General features: G+C 40.9%; 1 protein-coding gene across 2 annotated transcripts; it reads right to left on the reverse strand.

Annotated features, from left to right (window-relative positions):
- Positions 1-18: 18 nt before the first annotated feature.
- Positions 19-10046, reverse strand: enpp4 (ectonucleotide pyrophosphatase/phosphodiesterase 4). 2 transcript variants are annotated; one of them, XM_080878806.1, is made up of 9 exons: positions 9908-10046; positions 8180-8417; positions 4773-5066; positions 4559-4663; positions 3200-3398; positions 2917-3096; positions 2499-2768; positions 2221-2344; positions 19-1808 (listed from the first exon to the last, which is right to left on the reverse strand). In XM_080878806.1, the coding sequence occupies exons 2-8, from the start codon at positions 8414-8416 to the stop codon at positions 2241-2243; spliced, it is 1389 nt and encodes a 462-aa protein (XP_080734932.1). In that variant the 5' UTR covers position 8417; positions 9908-10046; the 3' UTR covers positions 19-1808; positions 2221-2240. The 2 variants fall into 2 exon arrangements, with proteins under 2 accessions (XP_080734932.1, XP_080734931.1); XM_080878805.1 differs by having other exon boundaries at positions 19-2344.
- Between the last annotated feature and the right edge of the window lie 3751 nt (positions 10047-13797).

Genomic DNA, 13797 nt, shown 5'->3' on the forward strand with positions numbered 1-13797 from the left:
TATATATATATATATATATATATATATATATATATATATATATATATATATATATATATATATATATATATATATACTCCATTTAATAAAGAAACAATGAACAAAACAACTGGGACCTTTGGTTTGCAGTAAATCTTACAAGACAAACAAGATAGAAGTTTTTTTTATGTTATTAAATATTCATCTAGTGCTCTGGTGAGGAGGAGCAGTGTGTCACTGATGTTCTTTAAAATTTTGGGGGGGAAACAGGAAAGGTTACAAGCAAAAGAGCAACATTTCCACAAAACATGTGTCATATGGATCCATCCCTCATTGGTTCGAGTCATGTTGTTGAATTTGCCAATAATAGGAGTGTTAAATATCAACAGGCTCATGCTGTGACCTTGAGCGGTGACAGTTTCTGATCCTGCTAACAGGCGTGTGCTCCATCTAATTTCCTTGATCAGGACAGCAGACCTGTGGTTGCTCCCTCTGTGAGCATCAGATTAAATAAAACAGCCTTTGAAATTACTGTTCAACTTTCAAACTACTACCTGAATTTGCGTTTGTACTGTTTCTTAAAAAAAAAAGAAAAAAGTGTGCAGCTAACCTATCTGATGCTAAAAATAACAATTACAGTTTTAATTTTGTAATACAAATCCCTGTGTAAGAAAAAAAAAGACATAAGTGCTGATTATTTCTTTGTGCATCTAACAGTCTTTGGTATCACTCATATACAGGAAGCACAGATGGACCCCTGACACACCCTCATGTAAAGTGAACAACTGGCATAGAAAGCTACTGTGAGGAATTACCTGTAATTCAACAAATTAATATTATTGTACCAATTCAGATTTAAAATTCAGGTTTTGGCATACTTGGGCAAAAAAAAAACAAACAAACAAACAAAAAAACAACCACAGAACACCAGATAAAGAAAACTGAAGGTTAATCACAATTAAATCTTTGTCACAGCTGAATTAAATGAGCTAGTGGCTCCCTCTGCTGTTAAAAATGTAACAGCACACAACTTCAAACAACATTACCAAAGAAAAATGGAAAGAAAAGATAAATGAAAGTAGTCAGTAGCTTTTGTCTCTTCTTTGAGAATAATAATAATATCAGACTCATTGTTACCGTCTTCCCACCAAAGACTTCGCCAATATTTCCCCAAAATTTCACAGCTAATCACCACTGGCTTCTTGTCACATGTTCAAGTCCAAGGATTTTTAACAGCAGTAACATTATGAAGACTCAGTAACAACAACAGAATATAGCATTACCCACAGCTGTATTTATACCAGTGCACGGGATCTGCAGACCTGAGGCCTGTATTATTAAGCTAGTTTTCCACACCGGGGATGTCTTTTCATTATCTGGGTTCACTAAACCCGACCTCTGTAATCAGGCTTAGCAGTCACACAAACGTTGTTATCCACGGATTCCCAGTCTAGCTGTGAGCGGATTTTGGAACATAAGACCAATCACCAACATGGACAGGAAGCAGAGCGGCATATTTTACAATCATAATACCAGACAATTAAAGAGAGGTTAAACATAATACAGGCTAAACTGTTAATGCAGTAGGGAGTGTGTGTAATAAGAAAAGTGCCATGTTTAGTTATGGTATAAAAAGTCCACTCTTGGCCATTTCCTGCATGTCACTACCACTCTGTCTCCCAGCTTTCCTTTCTAGTCTGCACCGTCCCTGGAAAATGTGACTCCTGGATTGAAACCGTTGGCAGCGACCCCGTTCTCACCACCAGCAATGATCTTCCAAGTTCAAATGGTTTGTTGACATCGTCGGAAAGGGACTCTTACAGCATGATCTGAAAGTAGCCAGGCTGGAAGCTGTGTGAACATGCTTGACATTATAATCTTTAAAGGAAAAAAAATGATCTCTGGTAAGGTTCTGAGTCTGTTCGCTGAACTCTGAACTCCCTCATATGTTTCTGTCTTTAACCTTTATGTGCTCCCAAGAGCAAAGCCTGGGGAGCAGCTGAAAGACTAGCATGACATATTTATGTCTCATAACACAATCACGTGATAAACTGCACAATTGTACTCTCTTTGCATAATGATGGGGAAGTAAGTGACAGGCCTACTAAATTATACAGATTGCATTTCCTTCCAGGCTTTAGTTGAAGCAGCTTCTTGCTTGCTTTTAGCCTGGATTACATTTTTACATTCTTGTTTTGGGTTGCATTGTGGTCTGCTCTTGATAAATGTGTGGTTCTAAACCTGTTTGCGACACAGTTGGTTTACTCCAACAAGGGGTCGTCGTCATCATCATCATAGTCGACCTGCAGCCTCCGGAAAGGCCGAGGCCCTGATTGGCGGCGAGTGCTCAGAGACCTGAACAAAACTGAGGAGGAGAAAAAAGAAAACAAATCATAGCTTGTTCATCTAATGGAAAGGCTGAGAAAATGTTGGGGGGTTCCACAGGGTTCAAATCTGGGTCCCCTTTTTTCCCCCCACATCAACACAATACAACAAGAAGACACGTTATTCTTACTCACCAGTGATTGTAGTGAGTACCAGCAGGACACCCACCACCAGGCCGATAACCAGGGGAAGATCTACGCAGGTCTCAGCGGCCAACAGGCACCGAGCCTGGGTCAGGGTGCCATTGTTGGGCTGCGCACGCACTGACAGCAGGCGGCACATGAGTGCATAAACATCCACAGTTTCTAAGCTGTTCAGCTGATAACCCTGACGGAAGCCAGGCCCAGTCGCTGCCAGGAAAGGATGCATGCTGGGAAGAGCATTGTCATAGCCATGATCGCCCACTAAAAGTAAACAGGAGTAACAGGAGGATTACCAGGTATTAATATTGTAGGCAGTTAATTCATTGTGCTTTGGCTTTTGTCTTTTAGTCTTAACATGTCAAAAACTCAACATTATTAAAAAAATAAATTAAAATAAAAAAGCACGTACATCTCGGCAACTTGTTCCCCTTCTTCACTATGGTCCAGCCTTCGTCAGCAATCAGTATGATTGGCTGGATGCGCACATTGTTCTGGTAGTGCAGCCTATCAGGAATGGACTTCTTCAAGTATGCCGTCATGTGGGGGTGGCACTTACTTAGCGCATTGAAGACAGCATCAGCTTGATCACCTGGGCAGCAGACACATGGAAAATTGCAACTGGGAGCTCAATGCACAGAATAACAGAGACACAAGTTTCATTATGTAATATGAGATGAGCTTAGCACAGTTACTTTGATTTGGGAAGAGCGCCGCCACAGGTGTGAGGTCCACCAGTGTGTAGTTGTCTTCAGGGAGGCACTCGTCCAGCCGTATGAGGCGATCGGCTGAGCACTGGGCCATCCCGTGGTCGCTCGTTATCACCACGTTGATGCGACCCCAGAGGCCGGTCCGATTTAGCTCAGATATCAGCAGGCCGATGTTGTCGTCAACCTAATCACACACAAGCAGACACAAATGTCTGCATCAAGTTAAAAAAAAAAAAAAAAAAAAAAGACTTGCACCACTGGAACTAGTCTTTCATTTTAGTGGAGAGACAGTATATCAGAATATTGGTCTGGAGCTCCAGGCAAGATGTGGTGAGGATGATCAAGAGAAAGGTCTCGGATCAGTCCAAAACTACATGGGAGGAGCTTGTTAATGATAACGCACCAGCCTGCATTTGATTGAAATCTTGTTGTGCCTCTGCTCAGAGAAGCCACATGTACAGCTCCGTCTGAAGTTTACCAGTGAACATTTCACTGATTTAGAGAAGGACTGGGAGAAAGCTGTGGTTAGACAAAACCAAAATCAAGCTCTTTGGCATCGACTCAATCCGCCGTGTTTAGAGTAAGAGAAATGTGACCCAATGAATACCAGCCGTACAGTAAAGCGCGGAAATGGAAACATTATGGATTGGGTCTGTTTTTCTGCTGAGAGTGCAGGATGGCTTCACTGCATGTAGGGGCCAATGAATGGGGCCATAAAAAGTGCATGAGTACCTCCTTCCCTCAGCCAGAACACAAAGGATAGGTCATGGATGGGTCTTCCAGCATGACAATGACCCAAAACATTACACCAAGGCCACAAAGGAGTGGCTAAAGAACCACATTAGGGTCATGGAGTGGCCTAGCTGGTCTCCAGACCTCAGTCGTGCTGCCACTTATAAACTTAAAACTAAAGCTTTAAGTTTATAAGTGGCAGCCAAGAAACCTAAAAGATTTAGAGAGTTTTTGGAAATAATGTGTGTACTCCTAATGTGTGTCCAAACATGGTGACCAACTACAAGAAACGTCTTACAGCTGTGCTTGCTAACAAGGGTTTCTCCTCCAATAATATCAAATTTTTCTGCTTGGTAGCCAATTATTTCACTCATCAGTTTATAACTTTTATGTATTAGGTTTCAGGATTTTTGGCTGATATTTTGTCTTTCTGCATTAAAATGAAACGACCACAAAAATTACAGACTCTTCATTTGTTTTTAAGTGAGCAAACTTACAAATTCAACAGAGGACCCAGTAATTATTTCCTCCACTGTACATGCAGGTTTGCTGTAGCAGTATGACAACCTAGTAAGCTTGTTTGAGCATTTGAATATAACCAAATGACTGTACCTCCTTCAGCGCTTTGCCCATGGCGGTGGTGTTGTCAGGGCCGAACGTGTGACCTGATTTGTCCGGCTCCTCCCAGTAGAGAGCTGCAAACTTCACTCGTTGTTCCTGGTGGGATTATAAAAATCATAAACAATGTCAAACCTTCCAGCTTTTCCAAATTAGACCATCTCCACAAAGCGCCACAAATAGGAACGTAGAGACATGATATTTCTACCGTTGCATTTCCTAACAGCCAGTTTGTCACATTCCCCAGTCGTTCCTGGAATGTTACATGGTGGTTGTAGGGAAAGAAGTGTGTAGGTGTGCGGTTCCTGATGGTCACGTCGGAGCCGGGCCACATCATGGCTGCAGTGCTGTAGCCGGAGTCCAGCGCGGTGATCCAGAGGGGCTCCGCCCCATTCCACCACAGCGGGTCGGTGTCGTTGCTAACGCTGAAGTGCTTCTTGCTGATGGGATCATACATTCTACTGGCCAGGATACCATGAGACTCTGCATAAAGCCCTGTAACCTGCAGAGGTAACAATAATAAAAACAATAATATTATACTGTCTATGTGATTTTGTTCTATTATCTAGCTTTAAGAGACTTGATTACTCAAGCATGAAAAGCAGCTTCCAAAATGTTAAAAGGTGAATGCAATGATGAAAGTTTTGGGAACCCAGTTAACTGAATTTTGATTTGATTTGAATGTCTGCACCATCAGAATGCAAAGAGCTTGTTCCTAGAAGTGGATCTTGATGCATTGCTTGGAAGTCTTTAGCAATAGGACAAGTGGTATAAACCAAGAACAAATCATATGCAAAGAATGATGTGCAGCCAAGCAACAAAACTGCACTGAAAATACAGTCCCCAGTTTAATTTAGCACTAGGTTTTTATACAGCTCCTTACCTGGATATGAAAGCAGTGTTATGCTTACTTCACAGTGCAATAAAAACATTTTTGTCCAAAAAAATAAATGAATGATCATGACAAATAGCCATCATCACAGTACTGATCAAAAACAATCGTGTAGCACTAATATCACACTTTGAAATTGATTTTTTTTTTTATATTTCCTTTTAAATCTGACGGACAGTAACAAACTTCAATGACAATATCACATTTACAAGGCTTTTACGGGAAAATTGAAAATCTTGTGTGATTTAAAAAAAATAAATATATAAAAGACCCAGTGAAACATTTTGCAGCTAATGACATTAATTAATAATTAGAATAATTATTAAAAAAAGACCCAACTCTTAAACCTGCGTTCTTGCTGTTGGCCACCTGGGGGCAACCCATATGGTAGAATAATAGCCCTCTTAATTGTGTTCTTTATTTGTAATCAGAAAGGCAGATTAAAAGGAGTTTACTCATCAGCTAATGACTTGTCAATCACAGGTGTTCAGCATCTCCCAACTCAAGTCACTATGTCCATCTTTTATATACAGTCTATGGTTCTGACCAAGTCAATGTTTTGGTGTAACTTTTCACTCTAGAGATACTCCAGCTCAACAAAAGCTCTGGGCCCTATTTCAGGAAGCCGGTTTAGTGCAAACTCTGAGTAAGTATACCCTGAGTTAACGAAAACTCTGGGTTTTCGGTTTCACAAAGCGAGTTTAGATTAATTCTGAGCGAGTTACTATGACGACACACTCCGTGAAGCTAACCTGCCCCCTAGCAGGTTTACTACAACTAACCCTAACTTTCTCCGCCTCTTTGTCGGAAACCTGACTGTAGGAAGTGTCAGACATGGCGTGTCCCTTCCTTGAAGAGCCAGTAGATGTTGAGGCCCAAATTCTCCGCAGAGCTCTCCGCCGGGAGAGAGTGATTAGAGCGCGTTCGGACATTTTATCATTTCCTGATGATTTCCTGTGTGAACGTTACCGTTTTTCAGCACAATCTATAATTTATTTGAATAACATCCTCAGGCCTAATATTGCTCATGTGACACATCGCGGACATTCTCTCAGTTCTGTACATATTATTTGTATTGCACTTCGGTTTTTTGCAAACGGGAGCTTTCTGTATAATATTGGTGACGCTGAGCACGTTTCCAAGGCTACCGTCTGTCGAGCAGTCAGGAATGTTACAGTTGCACTGAAACGTCTCCTGTACTCGTCTGTGGTGTTCCCCGGTCATAGACCCACAAGATTTATCAAAGAGGGATGCCACAAAATTGCAGGTATCAGGATGAACAAAACTTAATTCATGATGTGGTGATACTTGGACTACTACTTAAATTTTACATTTATTCTCACGGTTCCCAGGCGTGATTGGCTGTACAGATGGCACTCACATTCCAATCATTGCTCCTTCAGTAAATGAAGGAGACTATGTGAACAGGAAGTCTTTCCACAGCATTAATGTGCAGGTACATAGTTCCCTGTAGCATTTCAAACTAACAGATTATTTCATTATAGTAATGGATGCTAATTTGTGTTCTCTGCACTGTGAAGATCATATGTGATGCTGCCAACATTATCACAAATGTGGAAGCCAACTGCTCAGCCTCTGTGAGTGGTGGTGGTGGAGGACCCCCACCTGTTTTTCAGGCCTCCGCTTTTTTTCTGTTGAGCATACAGAGTAAGCAAATATGTACTTGTAATGTGCACAGATAATTTCAATAAGTGCTTACAGAGGGGAAATTAATGTAGCCTCTAACTGCAATCGATTTACATCGGACAAACAGACCAAGCACTATGGCTCATAATACAATTACACCTTACCTGTTTGGACTATATTTTCATATTTCATTTTTACTTGCTGCCAGGAACGTTTGGGGCCTGTTGGGTTGCACCTGCGCTCACATCACATCACAAAATAAAATGTATGAAATAAAAAATAAAATAAAATATAATAAAATAACGTGTTAAATGGGTGGAAATCCCTAGATCAATGTTTATATTAACACTCAGGCATTGACTCTGTCGGCTATGTTTTGCCATGCATGCTCCCTTTCTTTTGCAGCTGAGGCTGTGTTACTTTTTTTCCGCAAAATTTGCATGTTATCGCCCACCCCCGTGACATCACGCTCCAAAGCCCTATACTGCCATCAGAATTTCAGCCTCAAGCGCTGTAAAATACATTGACCGCGCCTTCTTTCCCTCCGTCTCCATGGTGACTCGCTTAATCTGTGCTCCACTAATCAGGGCTTTATGCATCCCCGTGCGCGCGCTTAACTTGGGGTTAAAGCAACTCCACGTTGATTGAACTAATTGTTATCAGCCTTTCTGAAACCGAATATTCCGAGTTGGACAGTTCGGGGTTACTCAACCCTGAGTATCGTTTTTCACTCTGAGTTTTCTAAACCGGCTTCCTGAAATAGGGCCCTGTTCTTTCTTTTTAATGCATGCTTACAGACTAAATAAACAGGAGGAAACGACTAGTGAATCTGATGAAAGATGAAAGCAGTGAGGCTTTTGGTTTTTTTCTTGGAAATCCTGAGTGCTGTCGCCTCTGGGTTAAACGGTAGCGAAAGAAAGGCTGTGGGTTTTGAGGCAACGTGTTTTTCAGAGAAGAACCTGCTTATTTCTTGCATCAAATTCAAAGGAAGGAAATGTTTTCAGACCAGAATTAGACACAGCTATCAGACAGATCATCTTCCAAACACACACGCACACAAACAAAAGCAGGCTTACCAGACTGTAATGGTTTGGAAACGTCTTGGTGATGAAGACATTAGTGAGCTGCTCCACCAGGACCCCCTGGCTGTACAGGAGCTTCAGGTTCGGCATGGGGAACCTCTTCAGGTAGTCAGCTCGAAACCCATCAAATGACACCAGCAGCAGCGGCGGCGGTTCCTGCTGGGTGGTGGTATTTTCTGTGGCCCAAACGCCAACACCACAAAGGAAAGCCAGCACCAATTGAAACAACATCCTGAAAATGTGTCAGACAAAAAACAGAAACCTGAAATACTCGAACCAAGCTGAGAGGGGTTTTAATTTCACATTGCTAAGCTAAAGGTTACAGTGTGCCAGCCTGAAAATCCCACCTGCAGGAAATTAATCTGCTTTCAGGATAAAGATACAAAAAAGGCTAAATAAATGAGATCGGCTTGCACCGGGTATGATTTCCCTAGGTGTAAGTCTCACATAGATAAAGAAAATGAATATTCTCAAAATACCAGAATCATTCTTTGGCCCTTCACTTTTACTTTATAGGAAGTGAAACTTATAGTTGTTGGCTTTGCAGTCAAAGAAAGCCGGAAAACTCCAACCAGCTACAAATACCAGTCGCCAGAAACCGTAAGAATCTTTTAACACGCTGTGACCACGGTCTAAACCAGCTTTAAGCTGGAAGGTTTGTTCTTCCTGCAAGTTTGCACGCGGATAAACAGGATGTGTTTTGTGCAAACAAAGTCAATAAGTGGCTCAAGTGACATAAGAGTATGTCACAGTGGTGGAAGAACTGGCTTGAACAGAGGCTCAGAGTGAGCCAAGTGAGGGGTGAGGATTATTTCTGCATGTATACAGTTACATTGGTGGATGCTCATAATGGACAAGGCCAAATTTTTAATGAATGACGAGTAGAAGTGATCACTGAGAGTCAGAAGCTCAGGTTGTAGCCTGCCATAAGCTCTTCACTTTAGACAGTTTGTTTTGGGGGGTTTGCAACCCAATTTTGGTCTGTATGACATCAATAAGAGCAGATACCACAAATAAGGCCATCTTTCACACCACCCACCTGCTTCATCTGTTTAGGCACAGGTAACCATCAGAACATCGGCCTAAAGAACAGCTCGTTTCAGACAGAAGATAAACTGTCTGAAACAAGCTCAGAATCACACAAACAAGGATTATTTTGAACGGTTACTCATGAGTCTCCTCACTGGGACCAGTTTCTCCGGTGCTTTCTTCCTATTCACAACTTTGCCATTTACGTTCGATTTTATTTTATCAGTGCATGGAGTAGTGCGGCAAAGACAACACAATTAATAAATTTATAAAAATAAAATTATACCTTATTCATTAATTTAACTATTTATTTTAAAGACATTTTGTTTTATTCATACACTACCTAGTTACATTTCATATACGTGTTGGAGGAAGTACTGAAGTGACACCAAGGACTTCCAGCGAAAAGCCTTGGCTTTCACAGTCTGAGAAATAAACACAACAAGGAAGTCGCCGTTCTTAAAGGGAAAATATCGACACAGCTCTACTTATAACACAGCGAATAAACACTGAAAATCATGCAAAAACTCGTGTTTTCTAGTGGCAGATTGGAAATACAAAAAGTCTTGGGTCACCCGACCAAGAAAATTTTTATTTTCACTTTCCGCAGGGCGCGTGTTAGCAGTTCGTATACCAAGTTAGCTTGCCAATGTCACAGCGTTCCCCCAACAACAGTCCGTTTAAACACGTTACCTGCCCTGGCAGAGCTGACGGATAATTGTGCTCCAAACAGCGCCTCTGAACACCTTTCCCCCTATCTTCGCAGCAACATCACCGGTGGACTTTCACAAAACACACAAACAAACGCTGCTGAGACGCTGTCTAGTTGGCTAATATCAATCTCACTCAGTTCCGGTGAGAAATTCCAAAATAAATCGCGGCTCTAACGGCGATATAAAAAAAAATGCAATTCTTTGGCGTCTGGTAGTTTCGTTTGCTATTTTAATGCCAACTTAATTGTTTTTTTATAATTAATAAATGCTATATTTGCACAAATTGGTTTATTCATAGAGCGTTAAAATGTAGTGCTTTAATTTTGAAATAAACCTTTCGCTATTTGCTTTTGTTGTAGCAAACTTGACGTACCGGTCGATTGATGCCATGACCAGGGAAAAATTACACATCTTCTCTTCTTTCGGCTACTACCTATAGGGATCGCTAAAGAGGAACATCTGCTTAGTGGCGTGCAATGCTGCAATTTTTGGTATCGATTCACTTTCAAATATTGCAGATACTAACACAGATACCAATATTTTAAAGGCAGCTTATGATAATATAGATCAATCAAGTGGACCAATATGGCATTGCCATAATTTCTCCACTTAAAAAATAAATCTGTTGGGCATCTTTCCTTCCCTTCTGACAACAGTTCTGATTGCTAAAGTACTGAACGGGACAGGCAAGAAAAATAAATAAATAAAATAAAAATAAAGGATATATGTAGGAAAGAGTGGTGTGTCATGACTTATGAGATGAATCTGAACACATTATATTGACCACTAAATTACTGTGAACTTTATTTTTTTCAGAATAAGTAGGTAACATGGTAAAACAAGTTCATGGTGTTGTCACAATAGAGAATTTCCTGCAGATCAAAAAGAAGAGTGGCCCAAGTTGTATGCAGTTTTTAGTAAATCTGTTTAAAAAAAACAACTGAGATAATATTTTCCAACATGATGCCCCTCAAGGTAACATTTTAGCCGTGCGTTGGAATTTCCCTTGACATTTCTGATGATGGAAATTCCCTGTTTGGACCGTTAAACCCACAAAGAAAGCCGTGTAGATTTGTATGCACAAATTTGTGCATATCAGAGTGGAAAAAAGTAGGTTGTACACCAGTTTTAGTGAGATGAGAGTTTGAAAGTTAAACCAAAAAAAGTGTAATCTTTCATTTAACAGGTGAAATTATGAGAGTTTATAGGATCCAGTTTACTTTTTTGTCCTGCAGGTTTCACCTAAAATATTATTTGATATTAAATCTAAAACACACTTTTGCTTTAAGCAGCTGGGTAAAAAGTATTTTAAAATAAATAAAATTCAATTTTTTTCCATCACCAATGTGATCCATAAGCTGAAAATTTGGCCTATCTCAGCCCGGTGCGCAATGTGTCCTTAAGAAATTTAAGGAAACTAAGTGGATGAGAAAAGAAGAAGTGGCGGATCTATAAATGTATCTACAGCAAATGATGAGTATCTGACAGTCATATCCTTAAGACCCAACAAATGCATCTGGCCCTAGTTACTCTTCACCGAAGCCACATGAGAGATGTCTTCAGCAGTGTTACTTTAGATTAGTAACTTAGTTACATTACTAGTTACTTCTATCAAAAGTAACTCAGTTACTTCAAGTTACTCGTTACTTTCAGAGTAACTAGTTACTAGGGAAAGTAACTTTGGTTTAACTCAGAATTCTCTTGTTAATGTGTTGCTTCCGTAACTGGATACCCAGCAAGATTGCCAGTCTTCTAGCTTGCTTACTTGCCACAAGTGCACTGTGCCACCTACCAATAGAAAGGAAAAAATAATGTGCACATTTCCACGAGAGAAATCCCACGCCTGATTCTATCCTAGCCATTCTATCCTCGCTTTTTACATCCAACACAAAAACTGCAGTCGTGGTGCTTTCGATTGTACTCAGAACTCGGAAATTCTGCCTTCTGAATAGGAAGATGTAGGTAACACCAGACTGCAGATGAGCTGCTTACAGGGCTGGACTGGGACAGAAAATCGTCCCGGGCATTTTGACTAGAGACCGGCCGCCATTATAGGAAAAATCATAAAGCCTTTGAATGAAAACAAACACAGTTGTGACAGTGATGTACACTGTTCTGATGGTATATATGTATCAATCTAGCAATCGTTTGTTGTAAGACTCAGATAATTATTTTTTTAAAAGCGAGACATTTTAAATGAGAATAAGAAAGTATTTCCTTGTGCCCCCCTTTCCCTTTTAATGCCCTACATGGTCCCCTGGCAACACTTTGCTAGACCCGCCCCTGCACAGTTACCAGCTGTCAGCTACCTAAAAAAGGATCCTGGTGTTATTTGTCTCTCAGAAACAGTTCATAACTTCCCTTCAACTCATTCATGTCACCTAAAAGGTAAACCTGTTTCTCCATCACCTGTTCAGCTCTGATGATCCAGTAAGGACATCTCCTGGTTTCATCTTCATGTTTCCCTCTCACCAAATAACCAAACCATATCATGACCAGCAGCTTTTTTGCAGCTGTGGCTCCAGCAAACATCAGCTGATACTAGAAATTAATATTAAATAAATTCTAACAACAGCTGATCAAGCTTAAAAATTCTGCTGTTGTTTAGCGCGACATCCGCTGGTTTCCTCTTTCTGGCGCAAAGTGAGCGATAAACAAACAAGAGAGAAAAGCCGATCAGCTGATCATTGATCAGTTTCATGATTGAAGTAGATACAGGAGAGGGAGGGGGAGAGAATGAGAGAAGAAGAGGCAGCTGTGCAGCGTAAACACAGAATAACTCCAGCTTTGTGCCTTTTTCATTGTAGCTGAAGTCCGGGACAAACTGTTCCTTTTCACCTAAATACGAAACGCGTAATATTTTCTCTGAATACGAGACGATTCCGTTTTTTACAGGACGGTTGGAAACTCTAATAATTAACCTTATGAACAAAATCAAGTTCAACATTAGTAACATAGCACCCACCCAGCTGTATAGAAACTCCGTCATGCTAGCTAGCACGCAGTACGAAAAAGTCAGCATAACGAAAATAAACTCCACCTAAACTTGGTTCATATCTGACCCAGATGGACTGCAGGTCATAACTTCTTACCTGAAGTTCAGTTCACCTGACACTCTCGGACCAGCGGCCGCTTCGGGTCTCTCCTCTTGCCTCCCTTTTCCTTCATCCACCTGCCGGCCTCCACCACTTGCTAATGTTATTGAATCTGTGGAAGCTCCGCGATAGCCACCACACGAAGTAACGAATAACGAGCCTATCTAAATCCCAGTAACGAGTAACGCGTTCCCGGTTTTGGCATAATAACTAGTTACTGTGCTCGTTACCACAATAATAACGTAGTTACTGTAACGCGTTACTTAATAACGCGTTAGTCCCAACACTGGTCTTCAGTAGAAGGGTGGCTGCCAAGAAGCCATTTTTGGCATCATGGTGATCCACACCATAAAACAGAGTGGAGGCTCTGTTATGGTTACGGGCTCCTTTTTAACCAGCACTGTTGAGGATCTATCGATGGAATTATGAATACAGAAAAGGATCAACAGTGTTGGATCATGTGATACCGCTTGGCTTGACTTTTCGGCATGAAAATGATCCAGAGCAAACTGCCAATATAGTAAAAGCATATCAGGATAGAAAGCATACAATGGGACACTATCGGTCATGGATTGGTCTCCCCGGAGCACAGAACTCAACATTACCTAAGCAGCATGAGATCACCATGACAGAGAACAGAAGAAAAAGCAGACAACATCCTTAAAAGAGCCTTGGAATGTCCTCCAAGAAGCATTTAGAGTTATTCCTAAAGACTACTTAAGGAAATTACATAAAAGCTAACAGAGGTCGTGTTGTGTTGCGAAAATACAGTTGG

Source organism: Rhamphochromis sp. 'chilingali' (genome assembly GCF_963969265.1).
Source record: "Rhamphochromis sp. 'chilingali' genome assembly, chromosome: 3".
In the NCBI taxonomy this organism is placed as follows: Eukaryota; Metazoa; Chordata; class Actinopteri; order Cichliformes; family Cichlidae; genus Rhamphochromis; species Rhamphochromis sp. 'chilingali'.

Bases quoted from the DNA above. Each gene is read 5' to 3' on its own strand.
- enpp4 (XM_080878806.1), bottom strand. From the start codon at position 8,416: ATGTTGTTTCAATTGGTGCTGGCTTTCCTTTGTGGTGTTGGCGTTTGG. The intron at 5,067-8,179 runs GTAAGCCTGCTT...TTACCTCTGCAG, and splicing joins TTCCAAACCATTACAGTCTG to GTTACAGGGCTTTATGCAGA. The intron at 2,345-2,498 runs GTGAGTAAGAAT...TCTCCTCCTCAG, and splicing joins GGTACTCACTACAATCACTG to TTTTGTTCAGGTCTCTGAGC.